This window comes from Pogoniulus pusillus, chromosome 14 (genome assembly GCF_015220805.1).
Source record: "Pogoniulus pusillus isolate bPogPus1 chromosome 14, bPogPus1.pri, whole genome shotgun sequence".
In the NCBI taxonomy this organism is placed as follows: Eukaryota; Metazoa; Chordata; class Aves; order Piciformes; family Lybiidae; genus Pogoniulus; species Pogoniulus pusillus.
In genome coordinates this window covers 15753554-15755070 of record NC_087277.1, presented here as the reverse complement: position 1 = coordinate 15755070, position 1517 = coordinate 15753554, and the positions used below count along the sequence as shown (strand labels likewise).

At 46.7% G+C, this 1517-nt stretch overlaps 1 protein-coding gene across 1 annotated transcript; it reads left to right on the top strand.

Moving 5' to 3' along the window:
- The first annotated feature begins 520 nt into the window (after positions 1 to 520).
- LOC135181249 (leucine-rich repeat-containing protein 40-like) lies at positions 521 to 1309 on the top strand. The gene has a single exon (XM_064154248.1). It carries the CDS (start codon positions 521 to 523, stop codon positions 1307 to 1309), a length of 789 nt encoding a protein of 262 aa, XP_064010318.1.
- Positions 1310 to 1517: the final 208 nt, after the last annotated feature.

Genomic DNA, 1517 nt, shown 5'->3' with positions numbered 1-1517 from the left:
CTTGTCCCATTTACCACATGTTTTATCTTGTCCTGTTCACTACCTGCTTTACTTGCACAGCCTTGCTACTTACATTGAAATCCCTTGGCACTGACCACTGTGGATTCCTCAGTCAAGAGGATCCTTGATGCTTTTGGAAGGATTGCTGCGCAAGGAATCGAACCAATCTGATGAAAACAAGGGCACAGTGCTGCTGTTTCACTTTCTGAATGCTGACTGCAATTTGCTGCCAGCTCCCTGGCTATTATCACAAGAGACAATGTCATAGCTCAGGAGCTCAGTTTTGTGTATACTGCAGAGCAGAAAGGAAACATGGTCAAGTGAGAATGTCAAGTGTTTACTCAATGGGATGTACCCAAGCAACCCAAACAGTCTGCATATGTGTTGGTAACGTGCCTGGCAGAGAGGAAAACTGACAGAGGGCCTTGATGCACCAAAAACCTCAGAGGTTACTTGTGGAGCATTCAGCAAGTTGTCACTGACCATCTCGGGTTCAACCAGGTGCAGTTCTGGTGGGACAATGGATGCAGCCATCTCTTTCAGGTGTACCTCCACAGGTCCTGACCCACTCTGGAGGTACCTTACAGAGTATGAAAGGAAGAAGAAACTCAAGATCTCAGGCAAAGAGCTGGCATCTCTCCCCACACAGGTCTTTAGTTTGCACCAGCTGCAAGTCTTGGAGATGAGCCCAGAAAGAGAGAGCTGCCTGAGGTACCAGATGGACCTGCTACCCCAAGAGATCAGCCACCTAAGGAACCTAACCTGCCTCTACTTGGACTCCAATAACTTGAAGAAAATCCCTGCTGAAATTGGTACTTTGAGTCACTTGGAAAGACTTACTCTGAGCAACAACAGCCTGAGCTCACTGCCCTCAGAAATGGGGGCACTTCAAAGGCTGCATAGCCTCCACCTAGCTAACAACAGCCTCACAGAGCTGCCTGCACCTCTCTGCCAGCTGAAGAGCCTCCTCTTTCTGGATTTGAGTGACAACAAAATAGGCACAATCCCTTCCAGCATTCGGCATCTGGAGAAACTGGAAACCCTGCTATTGCTCTTCAACTCACTGGAGAGCTTGCCTGAGGATATCTGTCATTTAAGGAATCTGAGCACACTTTGGTTGGGAAACAACCATCTACAGTGCCTTCCAGCAAGCTTTGGGGAACTGGTGAACCTGGACTGGGGATACAGTTACTGTTCATGCAACTTTGATGGGAATCCTCTGGAAAGTCCTCCCCCTGAAGTGTGCAGCAGAGGCCCTGAAGAGATCAGAAAATATTTCTTGTCATTTCGTAGGAGCCAGATGAAGTGAGATGACTGGTGTCAGTCCTCACAACATACCTGAGGTGGATTTATTCTATACAAAAGCAACTGCACAAGTGAAATATGTTTCAGATGGAAAAGTCTGGTAAAAATGACTCTTTGGAGCTCAAAACCTTCTTTTCTGCTGCAAGGTGATTTCTCTGGCAGTCTCTTTTTTGACACTAGTATTGAACAGCAGTGTATACCTTTCAAAAATT